Source organism: Oncorhynchus masou, chromosome 31, assembly GCF_036934945.1.
Source record: "Oncorhynchus masou masou isolate Uvic2021 chromosome 31, UVic_Omas_1.1, whole genome shotgun sequence".
In the NCBI taxonomy this organism is placed as follows: domain Eukaryota; kingdom Metazoa; phylum Chordata; class Actinopteri; order Salmoniformes; family Salmonidae; genus Oncorhynchus; species Oncorhynchus masou.
Window position 1 is genome coordinate 33,845,846 of NC_088242.1, and position 26,860 is coordinate 33,872,705.

Below are 26,860 nucleotides of genomic sequence, written 5' to 3' on the forward strand. Positions count from 1 at the left end.
TCTGTCTGCTAAACAGTGAGACTTTGGTTGGAGACTTCTGGTTTCTGTCCCATTCATAGTTTTTATTGTTTCATATGTTTTATGGGTTTTATGGGGCAGTAAATTAAAAAGCACGTCTTCTATCCCTTTCTTACCAACAACTTTTTGTGGCTATTGAGCCTCTACAGTTCTCTCTTTCATCCACATTTTGTGTATGATGACATACGTTTGTCTTTGCGCTGTTGATAGGCTCTCTGACCTATATTTCGGTGGCGGATCCTGTGAAATTGAAAGGCACGAGGCAATTATTGTGTTTGTATCCCAATTGGCACCCTATTTCCTATATAGTGCACTACTTTTGACCAGGGCCCCATTTGGGAAGCAGCCTTAGTAGACGTGTCTGTCTGACTTGGTTGATGTCAGTCAGCCCCTGGTAATACCAGTGTTATTACTCTCTCTCTCTCTCTCGCTCTCTCTCTCTCTCGCTCTCGCTCTGTCTCTCTCTCGCGCTCTCTGCCAAGGGAACGGATGAGGTCATGTTTGGAGTGGAAAAGTCTGGTTTGCTCTGTAATGTCAGTCTTTATTAAAAGCCAGACTTCTTATGCTGCTGCTCCAAATGAAAAGCTATATTTCCTTTTGAAATGCACTGCCACTGCTGAGAAAGCTCCTCTTTGTTGCAGAATCCTCAGTGCACCAGCCCAGCCACATATGTCATCTATGCACACTTACTGAGGCAAATAGCCGCGCTGGCTGAAGCAGACCATAATTTCCTGATGCACTGGTTTAAGAAGTAAGAGTCTGAATTGTTCCTCTGTGTTATGCAGTCCCATGCCTTTTCAAGCCAGTATAGTTGTTATCCACAAAGTGAACACAGTCCTAAGAAAGAAACCGTTGTTGTTATTCTTTATCCAGGAAATTTAAATCAATTATGTTAAAGATATGTTTTCGAAATTGCTTTAGTAACAGTTGGTAGGTATTGAGCAGTCATACTGTAGCTTTCAAACAAAGATGATCTATTTTCCATTATATCATTCTGATGATGATGGTGATCATGATATTGCCTCAATTTTTTTATGATGATTATCTAACTCGTGTCCTCCTCTCCCAGGCTGTCCCAGAAGCGATTCAAACAGCTAGTGGAGCGACTCCACCTCTTCATCTCCACCCGTCTGTTCCCAGCCAAGCCTGAGGAGCTGCCCCCCATGGCCAAGTGCTACTGGTGGATCCCCGCTGCCACCAAGGTCCTCTCCCTCCTCAGTGAGTAGGACATCTTCAATAATGGATTGAACTATACTTTCAACAGACATTGCATTCTCCTGACCGTATACACTGTGCATTCTGAAAGTATTCAGACCCCTTGACTTTTTCCACATTTTGTTACATTACAGCCTTATTCCAAAATGGATTAAATATTTTTTCCCCTCATCAATCTACACACAATACCCCATAATGACAAAGTGAAAACAGGTTTTTAGACATTTTTGCACATTTATTAAAAATAAAACACAGAAATACCTTATTTACATAACTATTCAGACCCTTTGCTATGAGACTCGAAATTGAGCTCAGGTGCCATGAGGTCGAAGGAATTGTCCGTAGAGCTCCGAGACAGTATTCTGTCGAGGTACAGAACTGGGGAAGGGTACCAAAATATTTCTGCAGCTTTGAAGGTCCCCAAGAACACGGTGGCCTCCATAATTCTTAAATAGAAGAAGTTTGGAACCACCAAGACTCTACCGAGAGCTGGCCGCTCGGCCAAACTGAGCAATCAGGGAAGAAGGGCCTTGGTCAGGGAGGTGACCAAGGACCTGATGGTTACTCTGACAGAGCTCTAGAGTTCCTCTCTGGAGATGGGAGAACCTTCCAGAAGGACATCCATCTCTGCAGTACTCCACCAATCAGGCCTTTATGGTAGTGTGGCCAGACGGAAGCCACACCTCAGTAAAAGGCACATGACAGCCCTTTTGGAGTTTGCAAAATGCACCTAAAAGACTCTCAGACCATGAGAAACAAGGTTTTGGCCTTATGACTCTTTGGCCTTAAAGCCAAGGGTCATGTTTGGAGGAAACCTTGCACCATCCCTACGGTGAAGCATGGTGGTGGCAGCATCATGCTGGGAGACTAGTCAGGATAGAGGGAAAGATGAATGGAGCAAAGTACAGAGAGATCCTTGATGAAAACCTGCTCCAGAGTGCTCAGAACCTCAGACTGGGGCGAAGGTTCACTTTCCAACAGGACAACGACCCTAAGCACACAGACAAGACAACGCTGGAGTGGCTTCGGGATGATGAATGTCCTTGAGTGGCCCAACCAGAGCCCGGACTTGAACCAGATCAATCATATCTGCAGAGACCTTAAAATAGCTGTGCAGCTACGCTCCCCATCCAACCTGGCAGTGCTTGAGAGGATCTGCAGAGAAGATTGGAGAAACTCCCCAAATACTGGTGTGCCAAGCTTGTAGCATCATACCCAAGAAGACTTGAGGCTGTAATCGCTGCCTACGGTGCTTCAACAAATGTAAATGGGATATTTCTGTTTTGAATTTTTAATAAATGTGCTAAAATGTCTAAACCTGTTTCTGCTTTGTTATTGTGGTGTATTGTGTGTAGATTGATGAGAATAAAAGCAACCATATAAACATTTTAAAATAAGGCTGTAGCGTAACAAAATGTGGATAAAGTCAAGCGGTCTGAATACTTTCCGAATGCACTGTATGTCTGGATCTCCTATCCATATTTGTCTTGGGTACACATAGTTTGAGGGTCAGGAGGTGTCAAGGTTCAAGCAAACATCTGTCTCCAAGAGACCTCGATAATTTGTATTTTTCTACGTTTTCTTCATTGTAGATGCAGCCAATAGCATTTCTTGCACTCCCTTCATGCATTTTGTTGACTTCTACAACCTCACACTGGACCACACTGACTTCATGGAGGATTATCACACATGGCAGACTCATGGAAACTCTACCAGGTGAGGCAGGACAAAAGCAGAGCAAAACTTATGTTGACCAGTACTGTTCAATTCTGCCCACAACCCTTGTTGTTATGATACCTGTGTTTCCCGATAAATAAATGGAACTCCTTCTTGTGCCAGCTTTCAGCTTTATAAAAACAGCTTTATTGTTTATACACTATATATACAAAAGTATGTGGACATCCCTTCAAATTAGTGGATTTGGCTATTTCACCAACACCCATTGCTGACAGAAGTATGAAATAGAGCACACAGCCATGCAATCTCCATAGTCAAACATTGTCAGTAGAATGGCCTCTCTGAAGAGTTCAGTGACTTTCAACGTGGCACCGTCATAGGATGCCACCTTTCCAACAAGTTAGTTCGTCAAATTTCTGCCCTGCTAGAGTTGCCCCGGTCAACTGTAAGTGCTGTTATTGTGAAGTGGAAACATCTAGGTCAACAACGGCTCAGCTGCGAAGTGGTAGGATTCACCAGCTCACAGAACGGGACCGCCGAGTGCTGAAGAAAGTAAGGCGTAAAAATCGTCTGTCCTTACACAAGCCTAAGATCACCATGCGGAATGCCAGGTGTCGGCTGGAGTGGAGTAAAGCTCGCCGCCATTGGCCTCAGTGGAAACGAGTTCTCTAGTGTGAGGAATTCCGATTCACCATCTGGCAGTCCGATTAACTAATCTGGGTTTGGCAGATGCCAGATGCTACCTGCCCAAATGCATACTGCCAACTGTAAAGTTTGGAGGAGGAATAATGGTCTGGGGCAGTTTTTTATGGTTCGGGCTTGGCCCCTTAGTTCCAGTGGAAGGAAATACAATGACATTCTAGACAATTCTGTGCTTCCAACTTTGTGGCAACAGTTTGGGGAAGGCCCTTTCCTTTTTCTGCATGGCAATTACCCCATGCACAAAGTGAGGTCCATATAGAAATGGTTTGTCGAGATCGGTGTTAAAGAACTTGATTGGCCTGCACAGAGCCCTGACCTCAACCCTGTTGAACACCTTTGGGATGAATTGGAGCGCTGATTGGAGCGCCAGGCCTAATTGCCCAACATCAGTGCCCGACCTCACTTATGCTCTTGTGACTGAATGGAAGTCGATCCCCCCAGCAATGTAGTGAATCTAGTGAAATTCCTTCCCAGAAGAGTGGAGGCTGTTATAGCAGCAAAAGGGGGGACCAACTCCATATTAATGCCCAGGATTTTGGAATGAGATGTTCGACGAGCAGGTGTCCACATACTTTCAGTCTTGTTGTGTATATTTCATATACAGTTAAACCCAGACATATTATAATATCCAGCTATGATACGATCTCCAATGAGCATCATACACCAAGAGAACACAATCCCTGATTGAACACAATCCCACAATCCCTGATCCCTGAATCCCCAAAACATTCTTTCTATGTGATAAATTGTGAAAACCAAACATCCCCGTTTCTACCTGTTCTTCCCCATCCGCAGGTTTACATTCTGCCAGTTCCCCTTCATTCTATCCACGGTGGTGAAGAAAGCAATCATCCAGAAGGACTCGGAGCAGCAGATGATCAGCATGGCCAGGGTGAGACAGAGGTCACTGCTCACCTTGTCATCCATCTATGACAGTGTCATTGTATAGCACAGACTGTGCCTCAGTCTCAGACATATATACAGTATATGTGTACAAACCTTTGACTGGCACAGTATATGTGTACAAACCTTTGACTGGCACTGTTTGACTGGCACTGTATATATATATATATATATATATATATATATATATATACAGTGCCAGTCAAAGGTTTGTACACCTACTCATTCCAGGGTTTTTCTTTATTTTTATTATTTTCTACATTGTCGAATAATAGTGAAGATAGCAACACTATGAAATAACACATATCGAATCATGTGGTGACCAAAAAAGTGTTAAACAAATTAAAAATATATTTGAGATTATATATTTGAGTAGCCACCCTTTGGCTTGATGACAACTTTGGCATTCTCTCAACCAGGGTACCATGAGGTAGTCACCTGGAATGCATTTCAATTAACAGGTGTGTCTTGTTTAAAGTTAATTTATGGAATTTTGGAGTCAGAGTCCAGAGTGTGGGAACAAACATAGACTGTCCCATGGTTGAGTAAACAAGCAAGTTCATAGTCAACAAAGCATGCCAGAGTCATGAGGCAAATAGCATTAAGGTAGTCAACTGGAATGCATTACAATTAACAGGTGTGCCTTGTTAAAGGAATTTCTTTTCTTCTTAATGTATTTGACCCAATCAATTGTATTATGACAAGGTAGGGTTGGTATACAGAAGATAGCCCTATTTGGTAAAAGACTGTCCAGATTATGTTAAGAACAGCTCAAATAAGCAAACAGAAATGACAGTCCATCATTACTTTAAGACATGAAGGTCAGTCAGTCCAGAAAATTTCAAGAACTTTGAAACTGAAACTGGCTCTCATGAGGCCCACCAAGGGAAATGAAGACCCAGAGTTATCTCTGCTGCAAAGGATAAGTTCAATAAAGTTATCAGTCTCAGAAATTGCAGCCCAAATAAATGCTTCACAAAATTCATGTAACAGACATCTCAACATCAACTGTTCAGAGGAGACTGTGTGAATCAGGCATTCATGGTCGCATTGCTGCAAAGAAACCACTACTAATGGACACCTATAAGAAGAAGAGATTTGCTTGGGCCAAGAAACACGAGCAATAGACATTAGGTCGGTGGAAATCTGTCCTTTGATCTGATGAGTCCAAATTTGAGTTTTTGGTTCCAAACGCCGTGTCCCTGTGAGATGCAGAGTAGGTGAATGGATGATCTCTGCATGTGTGGTTCCCACCGTGAAGCATGAAGGAGGAGGTGTGATGGTGTGGGGGTGCTTTGCTGGTGACACAGTCTGTGATTTATTTAGAATTCAAGGCACACTTAACCATCATTCTGCAGCAATACGCCATCCAATCTGGTTTGCGATTAGTTTGACACCTCCAGGCTATGTAAAAGGTCTATTTGACCAAGAAGGAGAGTGATGAAGTGCTGCATCAGATGACCTGGCCTCCACAATCAGCCATGCTCAGAGTGAAGGAAAAGCAGCCAACAAGTGCTCAGCATATGTGGGAACTCCTTCAAGACTGTTGGAAAAGCATTCCAGGTGAAGCTGGTTGAGAGAATGCCAATAAAATTGGATTGGATTTGATGTGAAGAGTGTGCAAAGCTGTCATCAAGGCAAAGGGTGGCTCTCAAATCTAAAATATATTTTGATTTGTTTAACACTTTTTTGGTTACTACATGATTCCATATGTGTTATTTCATAGTTTTGATGTCTTCACTATTATTCTACAATGTAGAAAATAATGCAAATAAAGAAAATACTTGAATGAGTAGGTGTGTCCACACTTTTGACTGGTACTGTTTATAATTATTAGTATTATTAGTATTTTACATAATTGAAGTATGTTGGACCGAGAGTATTTCCCGCTCAAGTCTTCAAATCACGAATAACCCTGAACTATAAGTATACAATATTTACAGTGTGTATCTCACTGTATCAGCCTGAAAACATACACTCTCCCACTCTGACAGCAAAGCAGTGGTCCAATGCTAACAGCATGTACTGTGGGAGCAACTGCAAATAAAGAATGCGACTTGTTATTTATTGCAGCAAAGCCTAGTGGACAAAGTGTCTCGCAGACAGCGAGTTGACATGAGCCTGCTGTTTCTCAACATCAAAGTCAGGCGGCTGCAGCTGGTCAGTGACTCACTGGATGAGGTAATACCATCTCCCATCTATATCTAGGCACAGTGTCATGTCTTGTTATGTCTGTTCCTGTCCTTTCTCTTCATTCTCTCTCTCTGCTGGTCTTTTTAGGTTACCTTCTCTGTCTCTCATTCCTCAGCTGTTCTACATCTGCCCTAACTAGCTCTTTCACTCTTCCCCACCTGTTCTCTCTTCCCCCTCTGATTAGGTCTCTATTTCTTTCTCTGTTCCTGCTACTTTCAGTGTCTGATTCTTGTTTGTGTTTTTTGATGCCAGAAGCAAGCTGTCGTCTCGTTTGCTTCCACCTTGTCCTGTCCTGTCGGAGTCTGCATGCATGGCAGGTGCAACCTGCATTATACTACGTTCTTTTGTTCCATTGACTACGTTGGAAGAGGATTTATGCCATTCCTGTTTTTATTAAAGAACTCTGTTTTCTGTTAAAACCGCGTTTGGGTCTTCACTCAAGTTCATAACAGAAGAATCAGACCACGAATGGACCCAGCGGCTCCGGACCCTTTTCACTCCGCCGTCGAGATCCAGGGAGCGAAGCTAGGCAGACACGAGGAGGAATTGTCTGCTGCTCAACATGCCGTTGAGACCCTGGCCGTCCAAGTCTCCGACCTCACAAGACGGGTTCACCAACTCCACCTCGATCCACCGCCCACTTCCAGGGTTTCCGAGTCTCCGGAGCCCAGGATCAACAACCCGCCGTGTTACTCTGGGGAGCCCACTGAGTGCCGCTCATTCCTCACTCAGTGTGATGTGGTGTTCTCTCTCCAGCCCAACACTTACTCCAGGAGCGCAGCCCGCATCGCCTACGCTCATTTCTCTCCTTACCGGACGGGCGCGTGAGTGGGGCACGGCAGTCTGGGAGGCGAGGGCTGAGTGTATTAACCAGTATCAGGACTTTAAGGAGGAGATGATACGGGTTTTTGACCGTTCTGTTTTTGGCGAGGAGGCTTCCAGGGCCCTGTCTTCCCTATGTCAGGGGAATAGATCCATAACGGATTATTCTATTGAGTTTCGCACTCTCGCTGCCTCTAGTGACTGGAACGAGCCGGCTTTGCTCGCTCGTTTTCTGGAGGGTCTCCACGTCGAGGTTAAGGATGAGATCCTCTCCCGGGAGGTTCCTTCCAGTCTGGACTCCTTAATAGCTCTCGCTATTCGCATAGAGCGACGGTTTGATCTTCGTCGCCGAGCTCGTGGAAAGGAGCTCACGTTCTCCGTTGCTCCCCTCTCCACATCACTGCCACCTGCCGCATCACTGCCACCCTCCCCGCCGGCTCGGATGCTGAGCCTATGCAGCTGGGGGTATTCGCATCTCGGCCAAGGAGAGGGAACGGAGAATCACCAATCGCCTCTGTCTCTACTGCGGCTCCGCTGGTCATTTTGTCACCTCATGTCCAGTAAAGGGCCAGAGCTCATCAGTAAGAGGAGGGCTACTGGTGAGCGCAACTACTCAGGCCTCTCCTTCTGGATCACGCACTACCTTTCCAGTCCATCTCCGCTGGCCCGGTTCATCTGCTTCCTGCAGTGCCTTGATAGACTCTGGGGCGGAGGGCTGTTTTATGGACGAGACCTGGGCTCGGGAACATGACATTCCTCTCAGACAGTTAGGGGAGCCCAGGGCCTTGTTCGCTTTAGATGGTAGTTCTCTCCCCAAGATTCAGCGTGAGACGCTGCCTTTAACCCTCACTGTCTCTGGTAATCATAGCGAAACCATTTCTTTTTTAATTTTTCGTTCACCTTTTACACCTGTTGTTTTGGGTCATCCCTGGCTAGTGCGCCATAACCCTTCTATTAATTGGTCTAGTAATACTATCCTATCCTGGAATGTTTCTTGTCATGTAACCTGTTTAATGTCTGCTATCCCTCCTGTTTCCTCTGTCTCTTCTTCACAGGAGGAGCCTGGCGATTTGACAGGGGTGCCGGAGGAGTATCACGATCTGCGCACGGTGTTCAGTCGTTCCAAGGCCACTTCTCTCCCTCCACACCGATCGTATGACTGTAGTATTGATCTCCTTCCGGGAACTACTCCCCCGGGGTAGATTATACTCTCTGTCGGCTCCCGAACGTAAGGCTCTCGAGGATTATTTGTCGGTTTCGCTCGACGCCGGTACCATAGTCTCCTCCTCCTCCCCCGCCGGCGCGGGGTTCTTTTTTTGTTCAGAAGAAGGACGGGTCCCTGCGCCCATGCGTGGATTATCGAGGGCTGAATGACATAACAGTTAAGAATCGTTATCCGCTTCCTCTTATGTCTTCAGCCTTCGAGATCCTGCAGGGAGCCAGGTTTTTCACCAAATTGGACCTTCGTAACGCCTACCATCTCGTGCGCATCAGGGAGGGGGACGAGTGGAAGACGGCGTTTAACACTCCGTTAGGGCACTTTGAATACCGGGTTCTTCCTTTCGGCCTCGTTAACGCTCCAGCTGTCTTTCAGGCACTAGTTAACGACGTCCTGAGAGACATGCTGAACATTTTTGTTTTCGTTTACATGGATGATATCCTGATTTTTTCACCGTCTCTCTCGATTCATGTTCAGCACGTGCGACGCGTCCTCCAGCGCCTTTTGGAGAACTGTCTTTATGTGAAGGCTGAGAAGTGCACTTTTCATGCCGCCTCTGTCCCTTTTCTCGGTTCCGTTATTTCCGCTGAGGGCATTAAGATGGATCCCGCTAAGGTCCAGGCTGTCATTGATTGGCCCGTTCCTAAGTCACGCGTCGAGCTGCAGCGCTTTCTGGGCTTCGCTAATTTCTACCGTCGTTTCATCCGTAATTTCGGTCAGGTGGCAGCTCCTCTCACAGCCCTTACTTCTGTTAAGACGTGCTTTAAGTGGTCCGTTTCCGCCCAGGGAGCTTTTGATCTTCTTAAGAATCGTTTTACATCCGCACCTATTCTTGTTACACCTGACATCTCTAGACAGTTTGTTGTTGAGGTTGACGCGTCAGAGGTGGGCGTGGGAGCCATTCTTTCTCAGCGCTCTCTCTCTGACGGCAAGGTCCATCCTTGCGCGTTTTTCTCTCATCGCTTATCGCCGTCAGAACGTAACTATGATGTTGGTAATCGCGAACTGCTCGCCATCCGCTTAGCCCTAGGCGAATGGCGACAGTGGTTGGAGGGGGCGACCGTTCCTTTTGTCGTTTGGACTGACCATAGGAACCTTGAGTACATCCGTTCAGCCAAACGACTTAATGCGCGTCAGGCTCGTTGGGCTCTGTTTTTCGCTCGTTTCGAGTTTGTTATTTCTTATCGTCCGGGCTCAAAAACACCAAACCTGATGCTTTATCTCGTCTCTTCAGTTCTTCTGAGGTCTCCACCGACCCCGATGGGATTCTCCCTGAGGGGCGTGTTGTCGGGTTGACTGTCTGGGGAATTGAGAGGCAGGTAAAGCAAGCACTCGCTCACACTCCGTCGCCGCGAGCTTGTCCTAGGAACCTTCTGTTCGTTCCCGTTCCTACTCGTCCGGCCGTTCTTCAGTGGGCCCACTCTGCCAAGTTAGCCGGCCACCCCGGCCTTCGGGGTACGCTCGCTTCCATTCGCCAGCGTTTCTGGTGGCCCACTCGGGAACGTGACGCGCGTCGATTTGTCGCCGCTTGTTCGGTCTGCGCGCAGACTAAATCTGGGAACTCTCCTCCTGCCGGCCGTCTCAGACCGCTTCCCATTCCCTCTCGACCGTGGTCTCACATCGCTTTAGATTTTATCACCGGACTGCCTTCATCAGCGGGGAAGACAGTTATTCTTACGGTTGTCGATAGATTCTCTAAGGCGGCTCATTTCATTCCTCTCGATAAGCTCCCTTCTGCTAAGGAGACGGCTCAGATCATTATCGAGAATGTTTTCCGAATTCATGGCCTTCCGTCTGACGTCGTTTCCGACAGAGGCCCGCAGTTCACGTCTCAATTTTGGAGGGAGTTTTGCCGTTTGATTGGGGCTTCCGTCAGTCTCTCGTCCGGCTTTCATCCCCAGTCTAACGGTCAAGCCGAACGGGCCAATCAGACTGTTGGTCGCATTTACGCAGTCTTTCTTTTCGTAACCCTGCGTCTTGGTCAGAACAGCTCCCTGGGCAGAGTACGCCCACAACTCGCTTCCCTCGTCTGCTACCGGTCTATCCCCTTTTCAGTGTAGCCTCGGGTACCAGCCTCCGCTGTTCTCATCTCAGCTCGCCGAGTCCTGCGTCCCCTCCGCTCAGGCTTTTGTCCAGCGTTGCGAGCGCACCTGGAAGGGGGTCAGGTCGGCACTTTGCCGTAATAGGGCGCAGACTGTGAGGGCCGCTAATAAGCGTAGGACCAAGAGTCCTAGATATTGTTGCGGTCAGAGAGTATGGCTCTCCACTCAGAACCTTCCCCTTAAGACAGCTTCTCGCAAGTTGGCCCCGCGGTTCATTGGTCCGTTCCGTATTTCCCAGGTCATTAATCCTGTCGCAGTGCGACTTCTTCTCCCGCTATCTTCGTCGCGTTCACCCGGTCTTCCATGTCTCCTGTGTTAAGCCCGTTCTTCGCGCCCCGCTCGTCCCTCCCCCCCCCCATCCTTGTCGAGGGCGCACCCATCTACAGGGTTCGTAAGATTTTGGACATGCGCCCTCGGGGCCGTGGTCATCAGTACCTAGTGGATTGGGAGGGGTACGGTCCTGAGGAGAGGAGTTGGGTTCCCTCTCGGGACGTGCTGGACCGTTCGCTGATCGATGATTTCCTCCGTTGCCGCCAGGTTTCCTCCTCGAGTGCGCCAGGAGGCGCTCGGTGAGTGGGGGTACTGTCATGTCTTGTTATGTCTGTTCCTGTCCTTTCTCTTCATTCTCTCTCTCTGCTGGTCTTTTTAGGTTACCTTCTCTGTCTCTCATTCCTCAGCTGTTCTACATCTGCCCTAACTAGCTCTTTCACTCTTCCCCACCTGTTCTCTCTTCCCCCTCTGATTAGGTCTCTATTTCTTTCTCTGTTCCTGCTACTTTCAGTGTCTGATTCTTGTTTGTGTTTTTTGATGCCAGAAGCAAGCTGTCGTCTCGTTTGCTTCCACCTTGTCCTGTCCTGTCGGAGTCTGCATGCATGGCAGGTGCAACCTGCATTATACTACGTTCTTTTGTTCCATTGACTACGTTGGAAGAGGATTTATGCCATTCCTGTTTTTATTAAAGAACTCTGTTTTCTGTTAAAACCGCGTTTGGGTCTTCACTCAAGTTCATAACACACAGTACACACAGACACACAAGCATTACTTAAGAAGACAGCCCAGCCCTGTTAGAGTAGCTTGATAGCTATTTCTGTTCATACAATAGCCAATTAATTTTAAAGCAGTTATTCCACTACTTTCAATGCAGTGCATTTCAAAACTGAAACGTCCAAGATATGTAAAAGTTCAGACATGCAGCATGCCTAGGTCGGATAAGTTCAAGAGAGTTGGCCACAGCTTAACTTGTTCTCTTGCTTTTAGCTTGCTAGAAACCGAGCAGACTTGAAGAAGAAGCTGAAAGTGACGTTTGTGGGGGAGGCTGGTTTAGACATGGGTGGTCTGACCAAGGAGTGGTTCCTCCTTCTCATCCGACAGATCTTCCATACAGACTACGGTGAGACATATGGGACAAAAAGATCAGGCATATGTGTTGCCCTGAGCCATAAAGATACAGATGTTACAGCTGTTTTGTTTGCAACAAGAATCTTTTTCTCCATAGATAACAGTAGAATATTATGGGAGTTACTTCACCTTTAGCCCTAGCTGTCTATATATATTTTTTTATTTTTTTTACCTTTATTTAACTAAGCAAGTCAGTTAAGAACAAATTGTATATATCATCCTATATCTCATCCTAAAGTTTCAACAAGTACTAAGACTAAGAATGTTGACATAACAAAACTCAAATGTATGATGTTCATATAGCACTGCAATAATAGATAACCATTCAATTACAGTAACTCCCATTTAGTCTAGGACCTAGCAGTCCAAAAAGGAAATTCCCATGTACTCTATTCTGACCATTTGTTATCTTTCTTGGACTGGAGGCCTGTGTTCTATGTCATGTCTGGCCAGAGTTGTGTTTAAGCAGAGTTTATTTGTGTCTCCTCTCTGAAGGCATGTTTACATTCTTCAAGGATTCCCACTGTCACTGGTTCAGCAGCTGGAAGTGTGACAACTACTCCGAGTTCCGATTGGTCGGAGCCGTATCCTTTTGTACCATACCGTGATTTATGGTACCGTGTAGCCTGTGGTGAACTGTAAACAGATTCTCAACGTACAGCAGCAGTCGTCATGTTGTACCCTTTAAACTGGCGTTTGAATCAGGTCACATAGTTCGCTGACTAAAACTCCTGGCGTTACTCTTAAGGGGATCTTTGCACATTTATCATAGATACTCTGAGGTTCTCCACTCTCCATACGCCATGTTAATTGCTGCTTTGCAGATGATAGCTTTAGGTTTTAGAGCTATAATTTTGTGGGGATTTGTTTAGAATTTTGTTATCTTCTAAACTGTGGATCCAATCAGAGGAGACTGTAATGCTTTTCTATTTGACACATTGCAATCTGATGTAATCTTATAGAATAACTAAAGTATGCTGAATATTATCGTGTTAAGTTAACGGGTCATTCCACAAATAGAGTGCCTTTTATATCCTTTTGACATTATACGTGTACATTTTGATAAAACACTCAATTTAACAGTTGGATCCAATACATTTACGCTCTAACTAAAGTAAACTATGTTAAACAATTCCAATAGTAGTGTGTTTTCATGAAGTTATTTCCGAGGAAAATCCTAATTTTGGCATGTCCCACATGATTGTCCGACTTATTTTAACCAGGGGTTGGAACAAATTATTTTCCAATCATTTTTTTCTGAACAGCACCATTACTAGTGCACCATTATTAGTGCACCTATTTTTATGCACCATTAGCACGTTTTTGGTTCCATTCCACTGTTTCGACCAGTAAAATACAGTTCTGAACTGGTTCGAACCAAAAAAAGTAACCGTTTATATAGTTCCTTTCTGTTCCTTTTAAAACCTTTTGAAATCAATTTTCTTTTAACATTAAATGACTTCACCAATCACTGCGAATAGAACAGCTTTCTATGGTGGGGGCAAGCTATAGTTAATTATATGAATTGGACAGACAAGTGTAGGGCGCGAGATGAGACTGACATTTTGCGGGTGGAGAGACAGGGAGAGAGGGTGGAGGAGGAAGCTTGGCTTGAAATGCATCTTCTTATGACACGCCTTATCTGAATTAGGCCCACAAAATTATACATGCGGATGAGCTGCTTCTATGAAGGAACTTTGAATGTCTCTGAACCTCCGAGAGTTAGCTTAACGCTGGACCAGAGCTGGCTAGATTGAGATTCCACATTGAATTCCCAGTGTGTCATCCCTCTGCTTTCAACCATCTAGAAGCACAACCTAATTCCAATGGAAAATATATAGGATTTTTGGATTAGTTGTCACCTAAATGTGTTATCACTGCGCTTTCAACCATTTAAAAGCACACCAAAGTTGAAATGGGAATTCAATGTCAGATATTTAGTTGATTGAAATACAACATCTTAATGTGTTATCGCTGTGCTTGGTCTAATAGCACAAACAAATAACCTGGACTGCAGTTAGTTGAGATTACGTTAAAGTACATGGTGCAAGTCATCAATGCCGTTTGAGATTTTGTGCAGATTATTACCCTATCAGATTATTACCCTGAATGCTTTCTACGATTACATAAGAATACATTTATTGTTACAGTAACCTCAATGTGTCCATGGATGTGTTACTAATTTTATGGTTGAAATACTGTTACATTAGTTTGTAAGATAGCCTTAACATTAGGCTATTTACTGTCTTGTAAAAGTAATATTGAATTGTGTTTGGTTAACAACGCAACCAAATATCAACATTTGAAGGAGGTGTACGGTATCTTCTGCTGGGATAGTTCCATCTGAGCCACTGGCTTAATCCTATTATTTAACATCTCAACCAAAAATAAAAGTTAAAGAATAGGATCAAATCAAACTGTATTTAAAATTAGCTCCTATTTAAAATGTAGTCCTATTCTTTAACTTAGATTTTTGATTGAGATGGAGATGAGAATCCAACATATCAATCAATTTTTTTTTTTTACATCAGCCAATGTCACAAAGTGCTATACAGGGTTAAAATATAATAATCACAGTGGTTGTCATTACTCAGCACCTCAGGAGTAAATTGGAGTCAGTTGGCTTTTCATAGCCGATCATTCAGAGTTGGAGACAGCAGGTGGGTAGAGAGAGAGAGTCGAAAATAGCAGGTCCGGGGACAAGGTAGCACGTCCGGTGAACAGGTCAGGGTTCCATAGCCGCAGGCAGAACAGTTAAAACTGGAGCAGCAGCACAACCAGATAGACTGGGGACAGCAATGAGTCATCAGGCCAGGTAGTCCTGAGGCATGATCCTTGGGCTCAGGTCCTCCGAGAGAAAGAGAGAGAATTAGAAGGAGCATACTTAAATTCACACAGGACACCAGATAAGACAGGATAAATACTCCAGATATAACAGACTGACCCACGCCCCCCGACACAAACTATTGCAGAATAAATAATGTAGGCCAAGAACAGAAGGGGTCGGGAGACACTGTGGCCACGTCCGACGATACCCCCGGACAGGGCCAACCAAGTAGGATATAACCCCACCCACTTTGCCAAAGCACAGCCCCCACAGCACTAGAGGGATATCTTCAAACCACCAACTTACTACCTTGAGACAAGGCCGAGTATAGTATAGATCTCCCCCATGGCACGAACCCGAGGGGGGCGCCAACCCGGACAGGAGGATCACGTCAATGACTCAACCCACTAATGTGACGCACCCCTCCTAGGGACAGCATGGACGAGCACCAGTCAGCCAGTGATTCAGACCCCTTAAATAGGGTTAGAGGCAGAGAATCCCAAGTTAATAGGCTTTTTACCGTATTGTAAAAATGATATGGAATTGTGTTTGGTTGTCAACTCAACCAAATATCAACTTTCGAAGGAGATATGTCTTCTGCATGGATAGCTCCATCTGTGCCACTGAGTCTGGTTTTAATTCCAGTCTGTCTACAAATTAATTTTTATTTTGGATTCATGTCTTCATTTCAACCAAAAAGCGAAGTTAAAGAATAAGACTAAATCAAATAAAAGCAAACTTTAAATACAGTTTGATTTGATTTAATCATATTCGTTAACTTGTATTTTTTGTTTGAGATTGAGACGTGAATCCAACATTTATTAACTTGTAGATTCCATTTGAAAGGCCTAAATAGCATCATTGATGATGTATGATTGATTAAGTAGGGTTCCATTTCATTTGCACTGTTGAACCTACAGTACTCTTTGGAATGACTTTGATAGCAACAGTGAATCTATTAAGTAGAGATTTCTCCCAATGTTTTGTCATGATAGTACAGTACATTGGTAATAGCCAGTGACACATATCAAAGCTAAGCAGCACTGGGCTTGGTTAAAACTCTGGATTGGAGACCAAATGAATAGATGTAGATAGATCAAATCTCCAGTAAGATGTTTCAAATGTACAAATTCAACATATTTTATACAAGGTTTGTCTATGTTGAAAATTGGTTATGATGACATAATCCTATGGTAATTGGACCATCAAAACAACAGTTTACTACGTTGATGACTTTCTTTGAATCCAATATATTTTCCAAGTAGGTTCCACATCACAATACATTGACAAATGACCATGAAACAACATTAATTTAACCACTTTGTTCCCAGTGGGTAGTTACAGTGCATTCGGAAAGTATTCAGACCCCTTCCCCTTTTCCACATTTTGTTACCTTACTGCCTCATTCTAAAATAGATTAAATAAAAACATTTCTTCATTAATCTACATACAATAACCCATAGTGACAAAGCAAAAACAGGTTTTTAGAAATTTTGCAAATGTATTAAAAATAAAAACCTGAAATACCTTGTTTACATAACTGTTCAGACCCTTTGCTATGAGACTCGCAGTTCAGCTCAGGTGCATCCTGTTTCCATTGATCATCCCTACAACTTGATTTGAGTCCACCTGTGGTAAATTCAATTGATTGGACATGATATGGAAAGACACACACCTGTCTATACAATGTCCCACAGTTGAAAGTGCATGTCAGAGCAAAAACCAAGCCATGAGGTCGAAGGAATTGTCCATAGAGCTCCGAGACAGGGTTGTGTTGAGGCACAGATCTGGGGAATGGAACCAAAACATGTCCGCAGCATTGAAGGTCTCCAAGAATACAGTGGCCTCCATCATTCTTAAATGGAGAAGTTTGGAACCACAAGACTCTTCCTAGAGTTGGTCGCCCGGCAAAACTGAGCAATCAGGGGAGAAGGGCCTTGGTCAGGGAGGTGACCAAGAACCCGATGGTCACTCTGACAGCTCTAGATTTCTTCTGTGGAGATGGTTGTCCTTCTGGAAGGTTCTCCCATCTCTGCAGCACTCCACCAATCAGGCCTTTATGGTAGAGTGGCCAGATGGAAGCCACTCCTCAATAACAGGCACATGACAGCCCTTTTGGAGTTTGCCAAAATGCACCTAAAGGACTCTCAGATCATGAGAAACAAGATTCTCAGGTCTGATGAAACCAAGATTGAACTCTTGGGCCTGAAAGCAAAGCGTCACTTTTGGAGGAAACCTTGCACCATCCCTACGGTGAAGCATGGTGGTGGCAGCATCATGCTGTGGGGATGTTTTTCAGCGGCAGGGACTGGGAGACTAGTCAGGATCGAGGGAAAGATGAATGGAGCAAAGTACAGAGAGGCCCTTGATGAACGCATGCTCCAGTGCGCTCGGGACCTCAGACTGGGGCGAATGTTCACCTTCCAACAGGACAACGACCTCACAGTCAAGACAACTCATGAGTTGCTTCGGGGACAAGTCTCTGAATGTCCTTGAGTGGCCCAGCCAGAGCCCGGACTTGAACCCGATCGAACATCTCTGGAGAGACCTGAAAATAGCTGTGCATTAAATGCTCCCCATCCAACCTACATAGCTTGAAAGGATCTGTAGAGAAGAATGGGAGAAACTCCCCAAATACAGCTGTGCCAAGCTTGTAGCAGCATACCCAAGAAGACTCGAAGGCTGTATTCGCTGCCAAAGGTGCTTCAACAAAGTACTGGGTAAAGGTTCTGAATACTATGTAAATGTGATATTTCAGTTTTAAATTTATAATATATTTGCAAAAATATATATATAAAAAAACGGTTTTTGCTTTGTCATTATGGGGTATTGTGTATAGATTCATGAGGGGGAAAAAACAATTGAATCAATTTTAGAGTAAGGCTGTAAACGTAACAAAATGTGGAAAAAGTCAAAGGGTCTGAATACTTTCCAAATGCACTGTATGTTATGTGGGTGGACTGAGAGTCGGAGTCAGTCCACCCACATACACTCGCACCCCTTCCACCTCACCAGTCTGTCTGCCACTCGGTTAGAATTACAGCACACTGACAGACACTGAAGTGGCTATGTGTCTCTATCTGAAGCGAACACAACAGGGAGGGCAGGGTGACAAAAAAAATCCCATGTCACAACGGTGCGAGAGCGAAAGAGAGAGACGTAATAGAAACAGAAGGTTTTGTTGTGTCTTATTTTGTGAGCTGCAAGTCTGGTCTGGAGCGGACTGCGTTTCATCCTCCGCCTGTCAGTTCTCATGGAATTTCCCCCAAGCCTGCGCCAATATAACTTTAAGCATTTTTCCCAACTCTATTTAGCAAGCTAGGAATCTCTTAGAGAGAGGGCTCTGCAGCTCAACCTCTCCCACAGAAGTTCCATATGGACGACACGTGGAGGGAGATCTGCCAGAAGCAGCTGGTAGCGCTTTAGGAGTTCAGGCTCCCTACAATTTCATTCTAAATGTGTAATACACCTGCTGTTTATATTCCCTGTTCAGATCTGCTACAAGCCAATATAAAGTACATGGCAAAATGCAGTGATAATAGAGTAATGATTGGGATCATTAGCACATGCTGCGGGGTCTTTGAAGCGTGTATAAAATGGTGTCATTGTTACGAAGTATGAAGAGCTCAGAAGCCGAATACTTTAACAATGAAGTGAAAAGGTTTTCACCTGAATGCTATGCTACATTAAATTAATATAACTAGACACATTTTGAATCTGTTCTAGTGGTTTATATGATTATAACCGTGAGTTATTTTGGTGTTGAAGATACTTGCTTTCAATTGTAAAGGATATGTACTTTGTTACACACTTAACTGTATATGTGTCAGCTCATGGGCCTGGCCGTGTACAACAGCATCACCCTGGACATCCGCTTCCCTCCTTGTGTCTACAAGAAGCTTCTGACCCCGCCCGTGGTGCCGTGTGACCCCGATACCCCCATTGGCATGGCGACCCTCACCCTGGACGACCTGCAGCAGGTCATGCCTGTATGTACACGACACAAGCTGTGACTCAGCTCTCTTAGTTAGCCTCTCTCACTGGCATTATTTTCCCAATCACACTGCACTCTTCTCGTAAGGATCACAAGCACAATAATATTGCTTGCAGTGGTAATAAACCATGGGAAAGTAACATTTGTTTGCTTCCAAAGTACTGCGCTTTTCAATAATAATAATGTATATAATCAAATGAATGGATGTGATGCTTATGAGAGTACTGGACTGTTTCATAAAGCTTTACATGGTCTCTGAAGGGTTTAGTGTTGATCTGTATATGAATATGGTCCACCGGGCAAACACTGGTTGAATCGATGTTGTTTCTACGTCATTTCAATGAAGTGACGTTGAACCAACGTGGAATAGACGTTGAATTGACGTCTGTGCCTAGGGGGTGATGTATGGTTGCTAGACTAAGATGTTATATAGACTGTGTTAGTTAAAAAGACTGTTAGAATTAACTGCAATATGCCACTGTTCCTACTTATAGCTAAATGTACAGGAACACATGCAATACGCATAAATAATGTACTTGTAATGATGTGAGTCATAGTACGTACATTGCACTATTGATGCCTGGGGTCTAAAGAAATGCTCGTGCGTCACAGGCGTGTGAAATAATCAACCAGGCTCACATTCCATACAGTCCCAGAGTCTCACCCTGCCACCAGGCTTGTTATAACAGTATGGCTGCAGCCAAGGTGAGATGAGACTGAGCTGCAGCCAGGTCTCAGAGGTGCCATTATAGCCATCATCACCTCACACCCTGGTAAAAACTGCCCATAGATGTCACACACAGGAGCCCAACACTGCTGATGACGATCTCCTGGTGATGGCAGCTTCTTCTTTTTTTATTGAACAGGATGATTCAAGGATACCAGGCTAGCAGTAGTTTGTTAGCTGTCTAGGAGGAGAGATACAGTTCACGTGGCATGACAATGCTTTTCTTTGTATTTTTTGATGAACTCCCAAATGAATATTCTGCAATTGCCATCAAATGTATGCTTTGTTGTTATAATATGTCCTTATTTAATCCTGTAGTTCCTCATAATATGTTGATTTTTCATTTGCTCGTCAGTGATTGAAGCCTTGACGTTTTCCAATATTCACCAGCAGAGGGGTGTCAAGCCCAACTTTTGCACATCGCCACTTGCATGTTTGATGTCCACAAACTCAAGAGAACAAACCAAATCTACATTAATCATATAAAATGTTGTATGCACACACAACACATTACTGTCACTAAGACTAGTATTTACCTGCTTTTGGTGTAATTGTATAGCTTTTTATGCGGTATGCATCTCATTGCGTTGCGTTTTGTCGAGTCAGCCTTGCTGAGGCCAGATGTTGGTTTTTACTGGGCAGCTGGCCTTCTCTTTGCTTACATAACGGCCTCTGGGCGTTTATTTGCTCCCCGTTGAATGCTTTTTCCGAAATTGGTGGAGGATAGGGAAAAAGCTACTGCAAGGTCTTTAAAAAGACATGCTAATAGTGCCCGGCACTGACGTCAAACACATGCAATTGTTCTTCAAATGATTTTGCATTGTAAAATGTACTTCATTTTATGAGGTATGGATTGGAAAGCATAATCTCATGTAAAATACATACAATGGTTATTTTGTTTCCTCAATACCTTTTCTAGATTGTGTAGTGGCAAAGGCTTTACATGATTCTCTTGTTGTTTTGTCTTACAATGCCATTACTGTAATTCAGTAAAGTCAGTCATTAGATATCAATAATAAAATGAAGTCAGATTTTCCTCCATGAAACATTCTATGAACATAATGTACTGTGCTGCATAGAGCAGACATTCCCACAGTGGCAACTTTCAAATGGCAATTTGTTTTCCTCTCAGGTTGTTTTCTATTAGTCCTTCACATATTTAGAAGAAGACATATACTTCATAAAGACTAGTTGCAATCTACAATAGCAGTAAGAAGTTTGGACCAACCTACTCATTCAACTGTTTTTCTTCATTATTACTATTTTCTACATTGTAAAATAATAGTGAAGACATCAAAGCTATGAAATAACACATATGGAATCGTGTAGTAAACAAAGAAGTGTTGAACAAATCAAAATTGATTTTAGATTCTTCAAAATAGCCACCCGTTGCCTTGAAGACAGCTTTGCACACTCTTGGCATTCTCTCAACCAGCTTTTCCAACAGTTTTGATGGAGTTCCCACATATGCTGAGCACTTTTTGGCTGCTTTTCCTTCACTCTGCGGTCCAACTCATTCCAAACCATCTCAATTGGGTTGAGGTCAGGTGATGCAGCACTCCATCACTCTCCTTCGGGGTCAAATAGCCCTTACATAGCCTGGAGGTGTATTGTGTAATTGTCCTGTTAAAAAACAAATTATAGTCCCACTAAGCACAAACCAGATGGGATGGCGTATTGCTGCAGAATGCTGTGGTAGCCAAGTTGGTTAAGTGTGCCTTGTATTCTAAATAAATCACAGACAGTGTCACCAGCAAAGCACCCCACACCATCACACCTCCTATTCCATGCCTCACAGTGGGAAACACCTACTCTGCGTCTCATTTGTCACAACACAACTGATTGGCACAAAAAAATCCACACATTAACTTTTAACAATACTTTTTTTTGGTTACTACATGATTCAATATGTGTTATTTCATAGTTTTGATGTCTTTACTATTATTCTACAATGTAGAAAATAGTAAAAAAATAAAGAGAAACTCTGGAATGAGTAGGTTTGTCCAAACTTTTGACTGGTTCTGTATATAAAAAGCATTGCTTATAGATTTAGTCTTGTGTTTCAGGATCTTGCTCATGGGCTGGCAGAACTTCTCAGCTATGAAGGCAATGTGGAGGAGGACTTCTGCACAACTTTTCAGGTTGGGAAAACACATTAGTTCTTGTTCACAATAACACTTGTGAAACATAATATCTTTGACTTCACCATAATCAATACTGTTGCAGCACAAGGGAAGCGCTCTACTAAATGTTGATGATCATTTTAGGTGTCGCAGGAAGAACTAGGTGTGATCAAGTCCTACAATCTGAAACCAGGAGGAGATAAGATTCCTGTCACCAACCAGAACAGGAAGGGTAAGTGAGGAGGAGACAGACTGCCAAAGACCAGAGAAAAGACAACTGTCCTGCAGTAGCATGTGATATCTAACAGTGCCTTTCAGACTATGTGGCATTTTCTTGTTCGCTCATAGTTGAATGATTGTTTGATTATTCTATTGTCTTTGCAGAGTATGTCCAGCTGTACGTAGATTTCCTGCTGAATAAGTCCATTTACAGGCAGTTTGCTGCCTTCTTCTATGGCTTCCACAGTGTGTGTGCCTCCGACGCCTTGTTGGTAAGAATATCAAGACTTTTACTATCAAAGTGAATTAATTCATTAATTCTAATTGGTGTGAACAGCTGTAGAAAACCATTATAAATTCCAACTGTCATTGTAGGTTTTTGGAATTAAGTATATCACTATCACTGAGAATTTAGTGGACATCATTTCAGTGCCAGCTGGTCCTGTTTGAAGTGTCAGGAGCCAAGAGTTTAGTCAACTCCTATAGAATGTTTTCTGATTAGGCAGCATTGTGATCGTGAGGCCCGGAGAGGCAACAAGGAGTGCATGATTGGAAGCTCAACTGTGAGTGTTTGCATGTGTGTGAGTGAGTCTACTGTTCCTCACTGCCTGTTCACAAGGGCTCCCCACCCCCTCTCTTGGCACAGGCCTCCTAACGGGGGTGTTGTGTGTGTGTGTGTGCTCTGTCTCCACTTAGTGACCAGGGCTCTTTGGGCCAAAAGGGGGAGGCTCGTATGAGTGGCCTATTTAAAGAGTACGTAGGGAACCACAGTGGCAGGGTTGACGTCCACCATGAATATCAATCAGACAGACCACAAATCTGCTGTATTCATGCAGAACCAGCCCAGCTTTAGGGTTAGATTTGCATGGTTTAACATGGGAGGATCTGGATCACTCTGGTCATTGTCAGTTGGTTTCCCAATAGTTCCTTAACTGTTGCTAGGCTCTGTGAACCCTGTGAGTATCCTCACTGATATGCTGACAGAAACCCGTGTAACTAGCAATGAGTGAAATACAGGTAACTGCCAAAATAAAGGAAACACCAACATAAGATGTCTTAATAGGGCATTGGGCCACCACGAGCCAGAACAGCTTCAATGCACCTTGGAATAGATTCTACAAGTGTTTGGAACTCTATTGGAAGGATGAGACGCCATACTCCCATGAGAAATTCCATCATTTGGTGTTTTGTTGATGGTGGTGGAAAACGTTGTCTCAGGCGCCACTCCAGAATCTCCCATAATTGTTCAATTGGGATGAGATCTGGTGACTGAGACGGCCATGACATATGGCTTACATCGGCCATTGCATATGGCTCAGAAAAAAAATAAACATCCCTTTTTCAGGACCCTGTCTTTAAAAAATAATTAGTAGAAATCCAAATAACTTCACAGATATTTATTGTAAAGGGTTTAAACACTGTTTCCCATGCTGCTTGTTCAATGAACCATAAACAATTAATGAACGGTCGTTAAGACGCTAACAGTTTACAGACGGTAGGCAATTAAGGTCACAGTTATGAAAACTGAGGACACTAAAGAGGCCTTTCTACTGACTCTGAAAAACACCAAAAGAAAGATGCCCAGGGTCCCTGCTCATCTGCGTGAACGTGCCTTAGGCATGCTGCAAGGAGGCATGAGGACTGCAGATGTGGCCAGGGAAATAAATTGCAATGGCCGTACTGTGAGACGCCTAAGACAGCGCTATAGGGAGACAGGACGGACAGCTGATCGTCCTCGCAGTGGCAGACCACGTGTAACAACACCTGCACAGGATCAGTACATCCGAACATCACACCTGCGGGACAGGTACAGGATGGCAACAACAACTGCCTGAGTTACACCGGGAACGCATAATCCCTCCATCAGTGCTCAGACAGTCCGTAATAGGCTGAGAGAAGTTGGACTGAGGGCTTGTAGGCCTGTTGTAAGGCAGGTCCTCACCAGAAATCACCGGGAACACCGTTGATCTGTGGGCACAAACCCACCATCGCTGGACCAGACAGGACTGGCAAAAAGTGCTCTTCACTGATGAGTCGCGGTTTGTCTCACCAGGGGTGATTCGTGGTCGGATTCGTGTTTATGGTCGAAGGAATGAGTGTTACACCGAGGCCTGTACTCTGGAGGGGGATCGATTTGGAGGTGGAGGGTCCGTCATGGTCTGGGGCGGTGTGTCAGAGCATCATTGGGCTGAGCTTGTTGTCATTGCAGGCAATCTCAACGCTGTGCATTGCAGGGAAGACATCCTCCTCCCTCATGCGGTACCCTTCCTGCAGGCTCATCCTGACATGACCTTCCAGCATGACAATGCCACAAGCCATACTGCTCATTCTGTGTGTGATTTCCTGCAAGGCAGGAATGTCAGTGTTCTGCCATGGCCAGCGAAGAGCCCGGATCTCAATCTCATTGAGCACATCTGGGACCTGTTGGATCGGAGGGTGAGGGTTAGGGCCATTTCTCCCAGAAATGTTCGGGAACTTTGCATGTGCCTTGGTGGAATAGTGGGGTAACATCTCACAGCAAGAACTGGCAAATCTGATGCAGTCCATGAGGAGGAGATGCACTGCAGTACTTAATGCAGCTGGTGGGCACACCAGATACTGACTGTTATTTTTGACCCCCGCTTTGTTCAGGGACACATTATTCCATTTCTGAATCTTGTTATGTTCATACAAATATTTACACATGTTAAGTTTGCTGAAAATAAATGAGAGGACGTCTCTTTTTTTGCCCGGTTTATATATTTTACCCCTTTTTCTCCCCAATTTTGTGGTATCCAATTGTCTCATCGCTGCAACTCCTGTACGGACTCGGGAGAAGCGATGGACGAGAGCCATGCGTCCTCCGAAACACGACCCAACCAAGCCGCACTGCTTTTGTATCCCTCATTTACTCAAGTGTTTCCAATATTTTGGCAGTTACCTGTACTATATCAACCATCTTTAATAGGCAAACCATGGTCCATATCTGGACCCAGAACAGAGTCATTGTGGACCGAAGGTGACATATGCACAATTAAGACATGCCAAAATGTTAAGAATTGCAGGAAATAAGTTTTAAAACAAACATTTTTTTTCTGCACGCACTATGGTAAAATGTGTAGAATTACAGGAAATTAGCTTTAAATTTGCAACATTTTCTCTCCACCAACAAGAGGTGTGTGAACAGTTTGTCGTGGACAGTACCTGTGTTGGGGTAGGGGTTTATTACTACACTGATAAATGGCAATGTGCATCTGGACCTTTGCCACCTAGGAAATGTGTGTGAATTGACCCTTTCTAATAGTATTTCAGTACCCCTGGACTACACCAAGTAATCAATCAATTAAAATGGACAAGATTAAAATAGACTGGGGTACTGCAATTAACTGTGTGTCGTGAACTGTCAGATGAGCTGACAGCAGTGAGCTCAGGGATGTGTCTGGACAAGGATTCTGCTGTACCAGCAAAAACAAATATTGGACTGTTCAATTATCTGTTTGGTGTACGTGTCAGTGAATGCCAGAGTTGGTATTTACTGTACGCCACAACCTACCCGACCCCAACACAAACCACAGTTAAACATTAATTAGCCTAACTGCTTTTCCCTTTGCAGGAAATGTAGCAAGCTGATTCATCCTTTTTGGATACTGTAGATAGAAAAGAAACACAAAAGTAGAAATCTAGTATGCATGTACCAGCAATATCATTTTCAACAGGATCAACCCCTACAAAAATAGCCATCAATTTTAATCCACATAATAATTCACATTTCCTGTTGCTGCTGGATTATTTCCCTGTTGCAGCAAACGGGGTCAAATTAATATCCTACATTTTTATTAGTCCACTCAGTTCTTGCAAATCAGGAGATTTTCCCTCTTTGCTTTCCAAGGCAGTGCATGCACCTATAAACAGGCTCCTTCTATACATGTATGTTCATGCTGGTCAATGCTAGTGTGACAGTGGGATAGAAACATGTAATGTTTCATAGCCCCACGCCAGCGAAAGCAATCGTCTTTCAAACCAGCTCATTGTGACAGTTACGCAACAGTTGTCTACGCTCTCATTGGTTATGCAACTCTGCTTTGACAGTTATACCAGCTGCCTGGTCTGGTGAGGGAGGAGGGGGTGTGGCAGACAGGGTTTGAACCGACCCAGATTGTTCAGAAACTCTATATCCCAGCTGGATCTTACCATTGGCTTGGCTTGCTCTAACTCGTCACCGGGTTGTATTTCTGTTTGCACTCCTCGGACACGGTGAAACTCTGTTGCTGTGGGGGGGTTGTGCAGACCATGCACTGCCTGACACAGACGTCTGGGTGTGTTGTGATAAGGTGGAGTCACAGATATGAAGAGTGCATGGGAGTGAATGTGGTCAAGGACCGAGTGATACAGAGAAAATATGCAACTATGTCAAATAGGGTTTGCAAAATGAGGCCAAATGTATCAAGTTAGCAACAGATTGGATACTGTATCTGATAAATACAGTTAAGACTGTGTGTGACACAATGATCCATGCATATGGCACGCTGATCATGCACCCCATGCCCTTACTATGACACTGTACCATAGTCATTGATTGCTCTGTTTAAGTGCACATTTTGTGCAGCACTAGTGCAATGAACAGGGATTCATGATTGACTACCATGGTCGTAACTAATTGTCTTGTGTCATGCAGTAGGTTAGTTTTAAAGGGCAACTCCACTTCCTGATTTAGCCTTTTTTTCTTTTTCATTAAGAAATGC

At 44.1% G+C, this 26,860-nt stretch overlaps 1 protein-coding gene across 1 annotated transcript in view; it reads left to right on the forward strand.

Moving 5' to 3' along the window:
* LOC135523852 (probable E3 ubiquitin-protein ligase HECTD2) overlaps positions 1-26,860 on the forward strand; it is a 37,861-nt gene that overhangs the window by 5,269 nt on the left and 5,732 nt on the right. The window contains exons 8-18 of the mRNA XM_064950823.1: positions 660-769; positions 1,088-1,236; positions 2,826-2,949; positions 4,408-4,504; positions 6,589-6,696; positions 12,109-12,241; positions 12,745-12,833; positions 18,907-19,065; positions 21,864-21,938; positions 22,065-22,152; positions 22,305-22,411. Of these exons, the coding sequence (XP_064806895.1) occupies positions 660-769; positions 1,088-1,236; positions 2,826-2,949; positions 4,408-4,504; positions 6,589-6,696; positions 12,109-12,241; positions 12,745-12,833; positions 18,907-19,065; positions 21,864-21,938; positions 22,065-22,152; positions 22,305-22,411 (1,239 nt within the window). The remainder of the gene's footprint in view (positions 1-659; positions 770-1,087; positions 1,237-2,825; positions 2,950-4,407; positions 4,505-6,588; positions 6,697-12,108; positions 12,242-12,744; positions 12,834-18,906; positions 19,066-21,863; positions 21,939-22,064; positions 22,153-22,304; positions 22,412-26,860) is intronic.